General features: G+C 35.3%; 2 protein-coding genes across 2 annotated transcripts; one reads left to right on the top strand and one right to left on the bottom strand.

Annotated features, from left to right (window-relative positions):
- Nucleotides 1-517: 517 nt before the first annotated feature.
- On the bottom strand, nucleotides 518-1,254 carry LOC145104344 (Disease resistance-responsive (dirigent-like protein) family protein). The gene has a single exon (XM_079041609.1). The coding sequence runs from the start codon at nucleotides 1,220-1,222 to the stop codon at nucleotides 665-667; it is 558 nt and encodes a 185-aa protein (XP_078897735.1). The 5' UTR covers nucleotides 1,223-1,254; the 3' UTR covers nucleotides 518-664.
- Nucleotides 1,255-12,628: 11,374 nt separating this feature from the next.
- Nucleotides 12,629-15,002, top strand: LOC145168778 (protein DA1-like). The gene is made up of 9 exons (XM_079087493.1): nucleotides 12,629-12,915; nucleotides 13,153-13,265; nucleotides 13,345-13,426; nucleotides 13,507-13,658; nucleotides 13,740-13,859; nucleotides 13,954-14,166; nucleotides 14,262-14,324; nucleotides 14,403-14,524; nucleotides 14,631-15,002. Exons 1-9 carry the CDS (start codon nucleotides 12,900-12,902, stop codon nucleotides 14,956-14,958), a joined length of 1,209 nt encoding a protein of 402 aa, XP_078943619.1. The 5' UTR covers nucleotides 12,629-12,899; the 3' UTR covers nucleotides 14,959-15,002.
- The last annotated feature ends 216 nt before the right edge of the window (nucleotides 15,003-15,218 follow it).

The following is a 15,218-nucleotide window of genomic DNA, read 5'->3' as shown; positions in this document are numbered from 1 at the left end:
GATCAGAGGATCGTGGCAAGGCAAAGGCGTGATCGTACAGCTCCTCACTTTTTATAATTTTGTTTCTGGGATACTCTGATATGATACATTTTGAAAACAAGTTTTGTAATGATTAATGGTTTTGGAAATGTTTTAAAAGTTTTAAATTGGCTTGAATTTTATGGGTGTTACATTTTATCTAGTCCATAGTTGGGCCCATTGTAGATTGCTATGCATTTATTATTTATACACTCTTTGATGACAACGAATTTTATTCAAGATTCAGGCATACTTATCCAAATTGAATATCATAATGTATATCCAATACTTATATGTTAAATATGTTTTTAATTTTGTTGTGAAACATAAGTCGCAACTCTATTAAGTTTAAGGAAAAGGTAAAAACAGAAAAACAAACAGGTTAATTATTGTAGAACGTAGATTAACCAATGGTGCATGGGAATAAATTTAATCGTTGCTTTCTACTTTTTCCCCTTTCAAATTTTAATTATATTTGTTGTATGAATATAAAGGAACATTAATTCAAATATTGTTTATAGTTCATTCGAAAAAGATTTGGTAATTGTATTATTACAAATGATTTAATAACTATAACTTATTATAAATAAAAGTTCCCCAAAATCATAATAAAATAAAATAACAAATAAATAAACTAGTTTACAAATCATCCTGCAGGTATTGTTTCAGACCGATTAGGGTACTTCAAATGCAATCTAATGTGATATGGCACCACAAGATCAGTATCATGCTCATCTTTCCTTGTCAAAACAGCCATTCCACGTACAAAAGCGAAAGACCCTGTTCCCCCAACAACACTCAGTTCATCCTTTTGATCATCCTCCGGATTCTTGGCCTGAATACTAACGCTGCCGGAATATTCATGTGTATCAAAAGTAAGATAAATAATGTTGAATCCCGAATGTGCAAATTGTTTGACAGGGATGAAGAAGCCTTGGGCTTTCCCCACGACTCTTGACGTGTTCTTTGGCCCCTCTGTTAAAACACGATGGAAGATCAAGGCACCGGCATCTGGTGGTGGTGGTGCCACTGTGCGCGGATTTGGTATGGCGGCGGTTTGTGGTTGTTGGATGTATAAAGATAATGCCACCAATGGCTTTGAAGATGAGTTTGAATGCGGTAATGGTGAAACGGTGGCCAGTAGTATCACCACAAGTATCGCCAGTGTCACTGCACCACAAAAAATGAGCACATTAGAAATCATGATTTATGATTTATGATCGATATTGTTTAAGTTTGGTTGAGATCTTTATAAGCTTTTTCTTTTCTGGCCACCTAAATCACCATTGCTACCAAATCCACACACATTATTTTATTTGGTAAACCCAGGTGTAGATGACGAGAGAATAGTGAATGAAATAATCTCTAGACTAAATTACATAAATTGTCCATGTGGTATCGGGATCAGACAATTTGAGTCCAAGTTTCTTTTTGTTTTCATCCTTAAGGCTGGTTTTTTTCCTTGCAGTTTGATGAAAAATTTTCAAAATGCATCACATCTATACTAGATACTCTTGATTTGAGCAATAAAAAATTGAAAGGATAGATTCCCAGGTCTTTCTTTGAACTTGGACGGCTATGTACATACGCTCTTACTATCATTAAACAACCTGACATGCTTGATTCAAGCCAAAGATTTCTAGGGTCTGAGCAACCTACGAGACTTGATCTTTAGTTTAACAACTCGTAAATTGAAACAAGCAGCAAGTCTACTGTGATTGATTAGATTACCTTCTCCATAGCCCAACACTAGTTTAGCGTCGCCAAAGAAGAAGTTGTCGCATCGTTTGCCCCTTTATCCTCCTCGCTTCCGAAATCGGATTCGGATTCCACCAGAATCTTCGTTTTGGCTTGGCTGCCATTTGACGCCATTGTGGAAAGCGGTGGCGACAACTCTATTGTTTAATGTGTTTGTTAGTTTAGTCCAAAGGTAAAATGGTCATATTTGGAAAACTTAACAATCAATAATTAGATTTAACGATTAAGCGACCAAAGATTCAAGAAACGTAACTCAATTAGTGTTTAGAGAGTGTTCGGGAGTGCTTATTTAAAACGATGAACATTTTTTTTTCCACTTATTAGTTTATTAGCGTATAGTCGTACGAAAATAGAGTTTTTCAAAGAATGTTTAGTTTATGCGGTGTCAAACACTATAGGTTGATAAGAACTTTTTAGTATTTGACAAAATGACCAAAAAAGTCTTATTAACGGTCTGAAAGAGCTATAAGTTATTTGAAGTTTTTTATAAGTTATTAGTAATTGAACCAAAATGACTTATTAGAGGTGTGAGACAAATATAAACTATTCAATATATATATATATATATATATATATATATATATATATATATATATATATATATATATATATATATAAGTTCAGGTGTTTAAAATAATTATTGTGTTATTGTATGCATAAATGTGGACCAATCATTTTAAAAACCTAGATAGGGGTAAAATTGTAATCTTAGCTTTTAATTAATTTTGGTAATTAATTATTCAAATCATAAACCCTTTAATTTAGGCAAAATTGTTTACATTTACCGCTTTAAAACCCTAGACAGAAAACATCGACCTTTAACAATCAAGCAGCTCTCGGCTGCTTCTCTCCCGGTTCCGACATAGTGTGTGAAGGGAAGAGAGGTGGGTGGTTCAATCGACGTGATGAAGAGGCGGCAGTTGGTTCGAAGGAAGCAATTATCGATCGGTGTCCTACCCCTCTAATCAGTCGAAGACGCTGATGGTAAGGAAAACGAAGGAACAGGGCATGTCGACGGAGCTTCTGTGGTAGTTGGGAAATCGCGAGGAGGTGCGGAGGGAAGAAGCATCGGGACAACACCGATCCAGGGGGCGTTCGATTGTTGTGTTTGACAGGAAGAAGAAAAGACGAGAAAGAGAGGGGCAGTCGCCCTTCTCTGGTGACTCTCTTATCGATCGGTGCCCTACACCACTGTGTATTCCATTACAACAAATCAATTAGGCAGGGACAAGCAAAATCAGCGGCGACAGTAGGCGGCTCTGCCAGTTCTTCCTTTTTTTTTCTGGTGAGGTGAGAACGAGAGACAAGGAGGTCTATGGGTACATGTTTCTTTCTTCTTCTTCTTCTTATTTTGATTGATTTACTGTAAACCAATGAAGTTTAATCTTCAAATGAGGTTTTTTTTTTTAATTTGATTTAATTTCAATATATATAATGGATGTTTGGGTTGATTGTTTGACAGAAATCAAAGAAATTTTGGATGTGTTTAGGTTTATTGTCTAATTCTTTCAAGGTGTAATATTTTTGGTGAATTGAGAATTTGTTCTGATTGTTTAATTTTTACAGGAAATTGAAAGTTGTTTTGATGCACACCAAGCGATCGCTAAAATGCTTCAACTGAATGATATTTCTTCGTTTATAGTATTCTATCAGAAAAGAATATTTTTTTATGATAATCATGAACATATTCTGTTAGAATGCCCCGAATTAATATAATTATTGGTAAATAAATTCCAATTCTATCAGAATGGAATCACGAATTTCAATTATGTTGGAATGAAATATGAATATTTTCTTACTAATTTATTCATTGGATTTGTTTCCACAGAAGCTGATGCTTGAAGAACGGACCACGAAATTTGAACGACGCCTCTTAGCAACATTATTCTTTTAGAATGTATTAGTGTCTTTGTTAGATTTTGATGTTTTTTCCCGATTTGAAAGTTTTTAGTTTTATTCTTTAACAATAAATGTAATTCTTAACAATTGTTACATGTATTCTATAAGAAATAATGTAATTTTTGTTTTAATTCTTCAATTGCTGGTTCGAGAATTTGTTATTCTACAAGAAATTTTTAAAGTCATGATTAAGAAATATGTTCAAGAATATTTTTATTATTTTATGGTTCTAGAATATTTTGAACATACTCAAACATATTCTGTCAGAATGTCCGAATTAAAAACATTATAATTCGTAAAATCGGATTTTTAAAATTAATAGAATCTATGATCCCTTAAAATATGCAAATTTCCTTTATTAAATCTATATTAATTGACTAAAATACCCTTCTAGTTAAATTTGATGGTATTTATCAATTATATTTAATTCAATAATATGTATTAATCACTTTCTTAAAATAAGTAAAATGATTGGCCCACATTTATGCATACAATAACACAATAATTACTTTGAATATAATAACCTAAGCCTCTCTCTCTCTCTCTCTATATATATATATATATATATATATATATATATATATATATATATATATATATATGAGACATTTCACTTGATATTAATAAAAATAGAGATCTTGAGATTCAATATCAACCATATATTTCTCATTTGTCGCTCTAACGCTCCAGCGTACCGGCAACATCAGAGTATGTCTAATCATAAATGATTATATGCCAGAGAGGTATAATCATATATGATTAAACATATATGTCTAATCATAAATAATTATACATATATGTCTGTTCACAGATTGAGTAATCATATATGATTATAACGAATGGTGGCAGAAGAGGTGGTAGTGGCAGATGTGGCGGTGGTATAAGTGACAGAGGTGGCAGTGGTGGGGTCGGCTAGTGGTAGAGGTACATGGTGGTAGTGGTGGTGGTGGTGGCGGTTGTGGTGGTGGGGAAGGTGGCTGAGGTGAAAGGAACAGACGACACTACATAATCATTTATGATTATAATTGATCCGTCGTGCTGCTACATATCATAATATTGTAGGTACTCATTCATACCTAGTTATTACGAGATTCAAGATAGCATATGCGGTGAACAATTTTGTTCAACACTCGACTAATAGACCTTGGATTGCAGTAAAATATATTTTGCATTATCTATAAGGAACACTTTCTCATGGCCTTATGTTTTCAACGATTCTCATCAAACATCTAAATATGCCTATTTGAATGTTGATTGGACGGGATATCTCGATGATCGTCACTCTATATTAGGTAGTATATATTTCTTCGCCTAAATCCGATTAGTCGGAATTGAAAGAAACAACACATAGTTGCAAGATCAAACACAATTATCTATCTAGATATTTTTTTTCTTATGATTTTTCTCTCTAGATCCAAATCACTATAAGGGTGGGAGGAGTGGTTCCTCCCAACCAACTGGTCACATCACTTTTTCTATCTCATCTTTTTTCCATCTTTTCTAACCCACAAAACATGAAAATATTATTTTTTCCAGCCTACTCAACTCACTTATCACATAATTATTTTTAATATAATTTATTTAGAAAATTCAAAATAAAATAAAACATAACATTTTTAAAAAAATTTTAATAATAAAATAAACTTATACTAATTTAAAACCAAAAAAATATTAAACATAATTAAAAATAACATTTAATTAAAAAAACACATTACAATAACATAATTAAAAGCCACACTATAATAAGTAATAACACAAATTAAATACTAAAATGAGAAATGAAATAACTAAAAAAACCATAAACGAAAACTAAAAGAAATACTAAAATTCTAAAAAAAGTAGGGTAGTTTTTTAAAATATTTCACGTGGCCTCGTAAAGAAAAGCTTTCATGTTACGGTGTTTGTGATACTCATTTTTTTTGTTGTGTTTAAAACTTTGTCATCGGAAACTTCGTGCTCGCAGGTATTCATCATGTGGGTAAAAATAACATTAAACTATTTCGCTTTTCCTTGCATATTTTTCCATTTGAAAGAAATTGATATGTTGAACGATACAAACCCCAAGCTGCTACTTAAAATGATCCAAAACTAATCGTAATAAATAAAATGATCTATGTTGATTCACCTGACTATTTTCGAAAGTGTCAGTGTTGGCCAATGACACTTCGTCGATTTCAGACTATTCTGTGAATACAACTACAAATGGCTTAGGAAACATCTATTTCCAAAATTTTGAATTGGAATATAGAGATTATAGAGTAAAACTGAAAGAAAGAAATATATGGTTTTCAAATGGTAAAAGAAAGTATTTATACCAGAAAATTTTATTAAAAATAAATAAAATAAATAAAAAATCAATTTTGTATTCCTCAACCTGCATGTGAATTGTGAGCCAAAAACTTCAACTCGTTGCGAGTCGAAGTAATGTTTTCTAGGGGTGAGCATGGTGCGGTTCGGTGCGGTTTTTGCCTAAAACCGAACCGAAAACCGCAACTTCGGTTTTTTAAAGTTTAGAAACCGCACCGTTCGGTTTTTATGCGGTTTGGTTTTTGTCACAACTAGCATTTTGGCTAGGAAATTCCGTCCTCATGTAAGAAATAACTATTGTGAGACTTGTGCTAACACATTAAAATTGTACATTATGATTCCTAATGGACCATGTAAAGTTAGAATGCAAATCTCTCCAAGTATATGAAGTCTCTCCCAAATCTCTCCAAGAATATGAAATCTCTCCCAAATCTCTCCAAGAATATGAAATCTCTCCCAAATCTCTCCAAGTATATTGAGTCTCTCCCAAATCTCTCCAAGAATATGAAATCTCTCCCAAATCTCTCTATGTACCTTCCTCAGTCAAAAACAGCTCAAAACCGAAGGAGAAAACCCAAAAGGACCCTCTTGGTCCGGAACCCTCTTAGTCCGGAATGCCTTCTAAGGAAACTAAGAGGAATCGCATTTCGGAACCCCTCTTGCACCGGACAATCTCGCATGCTCCGGAAGGATTGACTCCGGAAGGACCTCGCTTAGGGCTTGCTTCGGAAATTCTAGCCAGCTTCGCACCTCAGTCCGGACAACTGAACTCGCGCCTGACTCCGGATCCGAGAGAAATGCTCCGGAAGTGAGCATGCAGCTTCGGAACCCACCTGTTGACTCCGGAAACCCTTGAACCCACTCCAGAAATTAGAAGATGACTTCGGACCCTCGCAGGAGCAAGGCTACACTCCGGATTTTTGTCCCTTTCAGACTTTTTCTTCAGTTTAGAATATTTTGACATCGGGAATTCCTCTAAACTCGTATTTTTCACATCTTAGACCCCTTAAACCCCTATTTTATGCCAAAATTGATTATTTTAAACATATTTATATAAAATAATACCCAAAATTATTAAAGGGATTCTAAGAAGATAAGGGTTGACTTTGTGATGTGATGTAAATCCTTCATTTCCCATGCAAAGCTCAGTAAAACACACATTATCCATAGATAATAAGGTTTATCCACCAGCCCTCCAAGCAAATGTCAAGTCACCCTTTAATCCCCTCCTTCTTGATACGTGAACTTCTCTTTTCCTCCCCATATTCCACTCCTCACTTTCACATCCAGTAAACTTCTAAGAGTGCTCTCAACTCCTTCAAGCTTCAAGTCTCATTCCTTCAAAGAAAGATTCCCAGATTTCTTTCTGTAAGTGTTTCATCTTCTTTGACTAATGATCCTCCACATTATTCCTAAGATTTCATTATATTTACACATAAAATTATTCTTAGGATATTCTAAAGTTCAAAGAACCTTTCAAGTGTTGGAACTTGGAAGCTCGTTAACACTTCATCAAATCACCCTCAAAACTAACTCAAGGTGAGCTTCATACCCCCCCTTTTTCTAAGTTTTTATTGTTTTTGGGGGAGAATACAAGTCAAAGTCTTGTGTAAATCATGATCTATTTGCTTATTGTGTATGCATGCCATCTTACATGTGCATAAGTATGAAATTCCTTACACTTAGTCCAAAAACTCGAGATTTTGGTTAAGTCTCAAGAGTTTGGATTATTTTCCCACAAATCATGGTTAGAAACAAAAAATTTTATGTAACCAAGTATAAGTCACAAATTATTATATCAACTATTAGGATTTGCTTCAAGATTTGCTTAAACAAGTTGTGGACAAAATAATTTGAAAATGATTAAATTATGGATGTAACGCCCCATTTCTGGTATGTGATTTAAATAAAGTAATTTTTATTTTCTTAAGGGATACTCGACGAGTCTGTAGCCCAACTCGTCGAGTAGAGACGGGTTGATCACGCGTATTAAGCTGGCTACTCGGCGAGTCCATATGCTGGGACTCGGCGAGTTCGCTTGTCTGGATGAAGCCCTAATTTTAAGGGTCTGCACCCTATTTAAACACATTTATGCGCCCCAACCTCGCCTCCATCACCCTCAGAACATTTCTTATCAAACCCTAGCCTCCTTAAAGAGTGTGTGAGTGGTTGTTGCCTTGTGAAGGAACTTTTGGTGCATTTTGGAGCAAGTAGAAGAAGGAGAAGGTTGAAGAGTTCAAGGAAGAAGAAGTAGATCCGGGACACACTCCTTTGTGGTCATCTTTTCTGGTAATAAAGTCTCCATCTTGTTTATTGATCTAATAGATCTAGTTTGTCCCCAAAATTGTTGATATTAAGCTCAAAAACCCCAAATCTCTTGTAATAAAGCCTTATGATCGAGTTATACTTCAGATCTAGCCCCTCTTGAACTCCAGGAGCTCATTATAGCCACCTTTATGCAATCTTGGCCTTGTTCCAAACCCTAAGTGCTTAGTAGTTGATGATTTTGGGTATTTTAGCCTCATACCCTTGTGCATGCACGTAAAGTTGGAAACTTTACGTGTAAAACCAGTCCTAGAAGCTCAGATCTATGATTTAGAAGCACTGAAATCGATTAGAATCGACTGTATAGTAATAGCATGCTTGGGACTCGGCGAGTTGTTCTTCAACTCGGCGAGTTGTTCTTCAGGCTCGACGAGTTGTTCTTACGACTCGGCAAGTCGCAGACTGGACGTGTTCATATGATGAAGGAGAACTCGACGAGTTGTTCATACAACTCGGCGAGTCGGATGAAGTTAGACTCGATTTATGTATCGAAGAAGAACTCGTCGAGTCTTCGCCAAACTCGACGAGTAGAAGCGAGTAGAGGACTAGAACGGATGAAAGGGACTCAGCGGGTTGGCGGCCCAACTCGGCGAGTCCGGTCAACTGGAAGTTGACTTTGACCGGGGGTAAAATAGTCATTTCACCCTCAGTTTAGTTATCAGTATTTGATTGAGTATATTTATGGGAATTGTAGCCGGGGAGATACCGGAGCAGCAACAGACAGTTCTCGAGTAGCTTTTCCAGCATCCAGCTTACGAGGTGAGTTTCCTTTCAGTAGGAACGGGTCTACGGCCACAATGCTGGCCCGTTTAGTTAGCAGTAGTTCCGGACGTCGGTCCGATGCAGTAGTTCAGTGTGCTTGAGGTCTTTGTGATTCAAGCATGTCTTTTGGTTATGTGTTCCGGACTTCGGTCCGATGCAGTATGCAGTATATGTGTTTAAGCCAGTAGTTGTGATTATGCTATGTTATGTTCAGTCAGTTCCGAAGTTCGGTCCGATGCAGAGGGCACGACCCTGGTTAGTTCCGAACTTCGGTCCGATGTAGTTTCCGGACTTCGGTCTGATGCAGAGGGCAAGGCCCTGGTTAGTTCCGGACTCCGGTCCGATGCAGTTTCCGGGCTTCGGTCCGATGTAGAGGGCAAGATCCTGGTTAGTTCCGGACTTCGGTCCGATGCAGTTTCCGGACTTCGGTCCGATGCAGAGGGCACGGCCCTGGTTAGTTCCGGACTTCGGTCCGATGCAGTTTCTGGACTTCGGTCCGATGCAGTGGGCAAGGCCCAGTAGTTGTTTTATATGTTATTGTATGGTATGTGGTAGTTTGGGGGAACTCACTAAGCTTTGTGCTTACAGTTTCAGTTTTGGTTTCAGGTACTTCCGCTAGCAAGGGGAAGAGCTCGGGATGATGACGTGACACACACTACAACTTCAGTTTAGCCTGGGAGTTCACTCTGATAGTTTGATATGATTTGACACATTTTCTGATTTGATACATTGATTATAACTTTTTGAGATACACGTTCCATGATTTTATGATATGACATTTGATGTTGTGATTTTTAGTAATGTTGAAACAAAAATTTGTGGGTCGTATTTTTGGGATGTTACAATGGAAATAATAATATTTTGGATTATTTTTGGCCAAACATAAATACAAGGGTTATCTTGGAATATTATGTCATACTCATGACTTTTTACCAGATTAACAAACTATTTGTGATTATTTATAAATATTTAATATAAATAATGTTATCAAGAAAAATATACGAAAACAGAGTTTTCATGACAAAATATTTGCATGTCATAAAATGCTGTCGTAAAACCTTTAGGAACATAAGTAATGTTCTATATGTCATAAAATAGAAAATGCGTGTCATAACCTGCAGTCATAAATTTACACAAATTATAACTTGACACTTTTCTCTTGACTAATATGGGCCTGAGCCGAAAATTTATAGAAAGGAAAGACCATTTTTGTCAATTCCGATAATGTTGGGTCATTTTGATAAACGTTCAAAATGACTTATTTTTCAATAAACGAAACGGAACGAACACGAGCACCCAGTTAACAAGCACAATAAACGATATGGAACGAAAACGATATTTTTATTCAATGAGTACGAATTTCATTATTTATCTAACAAATAATGGATCTCAAACGATTGCTCAAAAGGTTGTTAATATTCTAGTCAGACAAATCTCAAAAGTACCTAAATATAAAAATATTAGTGTACGTCTAAAGTCCTGTAAGGAGTTATAGCCAGAATCTCCTGGAGGGAGAGCGGAAATTTGTGTATAGATCTATACGGGGTTGACACCCCGCACCTTCGCTGTTCGCTACAGCTAGACCGGCCAGTCTAGGGTGACAAATGTCTTTATCAAAACGACGGCGCCTGAGAAACGCCAAAACAGGTATCGGTCATATTAGTATGGTTATAACGACTCACTAGAATATGTTATGTTATCTAGAAATTTATGTAAGGAAAACCTCGTAAATAAATTTTGGCACGTTGTGTTGACTGTCCTACGCATGGTAGTGATGGTCCGCATTTGTTGCGTTGACTGTCCTTTTTCATTACGTAGAATGTCCGCAATTGCCATGTTGATTTCTTTCACCTAACAAGTACAGAGTCTTAATACTGCTATTTTACAAATCAGAAAACGTAGGCCTTTATGGAAAACGTTTGTATACGATTTTTGAAAACGACAAACTAACACACACGTGTGCAAGTTTACACAAGTGGAAACAGAACTTACGAATATTTTATAGCAGAAAATATAGAATTTTCTGGAGTAAACGATTTTATACGATTTCGATAACGATAAACTAGAACGCACACTCAATTTTACTCGATAAGAAAAACAAGATTTACAACTATATTCTCTTTTTGAAAATAGGGGATTTCTGGAAACGGTTGACTATTACTACACAAAAGAACTATTCTCGAACACAGCTCGCCTTTACAAATTACACTACTTTTCATAATCACTCCTTATAAGGATGAACAAAAGTAACGACATGCACACATATATCCATGATTTTCAAAGCAAAGCTTCAAACGATTTCATAGAAAATATCGGATTTTCTGAAAGTACAATGAGAACGATTCTAAACAACTGTAAAACTGTTTTTATACAAAAATGTTTATGAACTCACCAACTTTTTAGTTGACGCTTTTCAAAACGACTTGTATTCTCAGGGATGTAGTAAGCCGGCAACAAGGGACGCGAATGCAGGACTATTTAGCTGTAGTTTGGAATTTTTTTGCTTATGTCTCTTTTGTATAACTCGAAGGGCAAATACAATATGTAAACAATGTAAGTTTGTTATTTCAAGGTATGATGTTTGGATTGCTCTGTTTCATTTATATTCAATTGTTATGATACTGCACAATGTAGTCACCCGCCTCCGGACATTTCCGCCGTCTGCTCCGGGGGTGTGACAGTTTTTGCGGGTTTTCTTGCAGTTTTTTGCGGTTCGGTTTTTTTTGCGGTTTTTTGTCATTTTTTTCCTTTTAGTTTTTTGTGGTTCAGTTTTTATGATATCACCACCTCTTGGTTTGAAATCAAATGATATAACCATTAATTCAACGTGCTTCTAATGTTTGAATATAATACAAATTAAATAGAATATTTGTTTCACATTTACATGATATAATATCAATTAATATATTCAATAAAATGATACTATCATCGATATTACTCTTCATATTTAAATGTTAAAAATGTCATAAACATTATTTGTTCTTCTAAATATCACTAAATGTATGCTTAAAAATATACAATCATCTTCTGATAAGATAAATATTTATATTGATAAAAATTTTAATTGTCACGAGTTCTTCGTTCTTACAAATATCAACACTTTATATATATATATATATATATATATATATATATATATATATATATATATGCGGTGCGGTTCGGTTTTTTGCGGTTTTTGCAAGACTAGAAACCGCACCGCACCGAACATTTTCGGTTTTTATAAAACTAAAAACCGCACCGTCGGTTTTTATTTCGGTTTCGGTTTTTTGGTTTCGGTTTATGCGGTTTTTTCGGTTCGGTTTTTAAATGTTTTCGACGATACCGTCATCACCAACTCACTACGTCCGTTCGTCCTAGTGATTATATTTACCCGATTTACTATATTTAATTTGAAGAGAAAGTTAACAAAAATCTAGAATATATTATAATTGAAATTCAAATTAAGATATCAGATATTAAATTCAGATTATCCAATTTATATAATATTAACTCCTACTTATAAAAACAAATGCTAAAAGAAAGACAATGTTTAATGACTTGATAGGAACATGTGTCTCCGTGTAAAAAGAACATGGAAGGACATATGATCATATCCTACTAGTCGGCAACTAGAACTATGTAAAGGAACGAGAAGCAAAGACGATATTGGAATGGAGTTCTCCCAGCAACGATTGAAAATGGCGAAAAGATGGACGATGTGTAATAAAAGGACTAATTCTGGAACATATCAATTAATCACCATCGTCAGGTTCGAATAAAGCGTCTGCTAAACATCATGCCCATCTTTGCTAAATTGGTAAAGTTAATGCGCGTTGAGTTGTTCATCAATGACAACTGATGATGGTAACAGTTCTTGATTCCTGATTCCTTAAATTTAATTATAATATACATCAAACGAATCATAAACCTAAGCCGTCCCTTTTCCCTATTTATTGACATTCTGTAATCACATATACAATCACCTGCTTTTCATCCATAGTCACTGAGCTTCAATTCTTCTTATAATTTATCGAGCTCGCCCTTTGCTGCCTTGAATTTTGTAAAATTGAAGATTTTGCTGATTCGTAAGAAAACGTGCAGACTGCATAATGGATTGGTTTGGCAGCACCCATGAAGTTTCAAGCAGGCGATATAATGGGAGATATGGAGGGAGAACAGCATCAATGGGAACAATACTTCCTTCTACATCATCGGTAATGATCAGTATCGTTTTAACTATTATGCCATAATGATACTACACCTTGAAGTTTCATGATTGCTTTACCTTTGTAGATCACACGGAGAGAGATCGAAAGCATTGACAGGGCAATTGCAATATCATTTGCAGACGAAAGAAGAGGAAATCATGTGATCAGTAAGTGAAACTATATATTTCTTAGTTTGTTTCCTTCAACTCTTTTTTTTCCCCTTTAACTCTTTTTCTACTTGAAATAGATGAAGTTTTCCAAGTGAAAGAAGACGAGCGTCTTGCAAGGGCTCTACAGGAAAGTTTGAAATTGGGTGAGCCTTCACCCTGGAACAGAAATGTTTCTGGTTCTTGTTACAATGAAAATAATCATCCACGATGTGATGTTTGCAAGAACTTTGTAAGTATCTGTTTCAATTTCAGGAAAGCATCACATACTTTTAATTACCTTTCACCTGAAATTCATCAATCTTTTTTACAGATTCGAAAAAATACTGCTGGTGTTGTTGTATACAAGGCACATCCTTTCTGGGGTCAGAAATACTGTGCGTATCATGAGCATGATGGGACCACAAGGTGTTGTAGCTGTGAGCGAATGGAAGTAAGTTTTGATTAATTACACTTACCTTCAAAATTGTACTATTATTTTTTTTTTTACAATTTTTAGAAATAAAAAACGGATATAACATTTTCAGTCAAAGGAAACACGATATGTTGCTCTTGGTGATGGACGAAAGCTATGCTTGGAGTGTATTGATTCCGCAGTCATGGATACCACCGAATGTCAGCCACTTTATAATGATATACAGAAATTTTATGAAAGTATGGGCATGAAAGTGGAACAGAAGATTCCTTTACTTTTAGTTGAGAGACAAGCACTTAATGAGGCCATGAATGGAGAAACGAATGTAAGGAAAAGTATTTTAAAGGGAAAGTCGATCTGTGTTTGTTCTTGTTTCTTATTTCTTATTTCTTATTTTCCATTTTCTTTTTCAATTAATAGGGCCATTACCACATGCCGGAGACCAGAGGACTATGCCTTTCTGAGGAACAAACCATTAGCACAGTAAGTATTAAAAAAAGTTTCATGGATTTTAGGAATGAATGATATGAATGTTGTAGTTTTGTTGAATGTTATTGGTAGGTTTCGAGGCAACCGAGAACTGGGATTGGAATGAATTGGGCCCCAAACATGAGAAGAGAGCCATATAAGCTGACACGTATCTGTGAGGTTACAGCCATTCTCATTCTACATGGACTTCCAAGGTATTGCTGCTTTTGGTGACACGTGGCTTTTTTTTTTTTTTTTTTTTATCTATATCTATATAATTAAATAATTAAATAATATATATATATATATATACTTAATTAGGTTGCTTACCGGGACAATCTTGGCACATGAAATGATGCATGCGTGGCTGAGGCTGAATGAATACGTGGCTCTCCGGCAAGATGTTGAAGAAGGAATATGTCAGGTGGTAGCTCACATGTGGTTGACATCTCAGATGGGATCCATATCTGGTCAAGGGAAAAGGTTTGCGTTAGAGAAGAAGCTTGCGGAGTTTTTTAAATACCAGATTGAATCTGATCAGTCTCCGGTGTATGGGAATGGTTTTAGAGCAGGACATCGGGCTGTGGTTAAACATGGCCTTCAAAAAACATTGTACAACATTCGATCAACAGGAAACTTTCCTTTCTGATTAAATGATTTGTGTAATGTCAAGTTGGTGTTAGATTGTTAGTATATATGCCATGTTGTTTATCGTTTCTCCTTAGTATGTGTTATTTTCAAATCAGTTCTTGATATTGCTATGAAAGAGATGTATACAAAGAAAAATGAAACTAGTAGGACTTGATTTCATTTATATTAATAAAATCTCCCTTATTTATGTATATGGTCCCTAAACTTTGGTTTTTTTTTTTTTTTTTTTTTTTTTTTTTTTTTTTTTTGTCACACAAT

This window comes from Lactuca virosa, chromosome 1 (genome assembly GCF_052849685.1).
Source record: "Lactuca virosa cultivar CGN04683 chromosome 1, Lactuca_virosa_CGN04683_v6, whole genome shotgun sequence".
In the NCBI taxonomy this organism is placed as follows: domain Eukaryota; kingdom Viridiplantae; phylum Streptophyta; class Magnoliopsida; order Asterales; family Asteraceae; genus Lactuca; species Lactuca virosa.
Note: the sequence above shows the minus strand (reverse complement) of the source record. Positions and strands in the feature narration are given on the sequence as shown.